Source organism: Ricinus communis, chromosome 3 (genome assembly GCF_019578655.1).
Source record: "Ricinus communis isolate WT05 ecotype wild-type chromosome 3, ASM1957865v1, whole genome shotgun sequence".
NCBI classification, from domain to species: Eukaryota; Viridiplantae; Streptophyta; class Magnoliopsida; order Malpighiales; family Euphorbiaceae; genus Ricinus; species Ricinus communis.
In genome coordinates, this window is record NC_063258.1 from 21,227,675 (window position 1) to 21,228,820 (window position 1,146).

The following is a 1,146-nucleotide window of genomic DNA, read 5'->3' on the forward strand; positions in this document are numbered from 1 at the left end:
AAGCATCAGGATTCATCATTGTACAGTGAGATCCAGTGTCTATTAAGGCAGTGATAGAAATAAGTCTCCCATATTTGCCAGCTAAGACATGAATGGATACCAAAGGTGTAGGATGAATGGGTTGTCGATATGACTTCGGAGGGATGAACTTTCCATACTTTCCGGAGAAGTAGGAATGGGTAATGGTATAGAAGAAGATCTGCTTTGATCCGGAATGAGTATCTTTCTTGGAGAAGATATCTCGGGGAAAACGATAAGCTATATCGCAAGAGTATAATCAGGTGGTTCCTGTTTTACTTGGAGTGCAGGACCAATAGTAAAAACAGATGTTTCTTCGTCTGAAGAACTTTCATCTTCTGTGCTGGTATCTGAATATGGAATAGCAAATAGAGTCTGAGAAGACGCCATTTCTTCTTCTGAAAAGAGAGACTCAAGATCATGATCGGATAAGTCATCTGGATATGAAGTCTTCAGTTGATGAAGAAGTGCAACAGTCTTCTTAGGCTTATTGGGACATCTCTTTGCATAGTGTCCTGATTGACCACAGATGTAACATCGATCAGATTTATGCTTGCTTGTTACCTTCTTTCTGAACCAGTGCAATTTTCTTCCTTTTCTCTGTTTATACTGGGGAGATTTCTCTGAATAAGAAAAATGTTTCTTCTTTTTTGTCTTGCACGTACAATGCTTATCCTTGCATTTGATTTGCAAATAATCCCGATTGCAGAGATTTTTCAACAGTGCTTCTCCTTTTGCAATCTTCTTGAATAGCTTTTGCTGCTCACACATTTTATCCAGAGTAGCCATTTTAAATTGCCAAATGTTCTATCCCTCTTTGAGGAGGTAATCCACTTGGCATTTCCTCGGGAAAGACATCAGCAAATTCCTGCAAAAGATTAGCAAACACACTCGGCAAGGAAAGATCAAGTTCAGTAGTGTTCAAATATACATCTTTATAAGTAACAACAAATAACATCTGACTTGAATGAAATGCATGCCTAACTTCACTTTCCCTAGCCAAAAAAACTACCCTTTGCCTTTGTTTTCTCTTTAGGCTGAATCTCACCCTTTGGGTTTTCATGCTCCTTTTTGTTATTTTCAGCCTCACGCCTCTCTCTTTCCAACTTACATTGGTCATCATACACT

The 1,146-nt window shown here is 38.7% G+C and overlaps 1 protein-coding gene across 1 annotated transcript; it reads right to left on the reverse strand.

The window, feature by feature from the left end:
* Nucleotides 1–258: 258 nt before the first annotated feature.
* On the reverse strand, nt 259–807 carry LOC125369572. The gene has a single exon (XM_048372351.1). It carries the CDS (start codon nt 805–807, stop codon nt 259–261), a length of 549 nt encoding a protein of 182 aa, XP_048228308.1.
* Between the last annotated feature and the right edge of the window lie 339 nt (nt 808–1,146).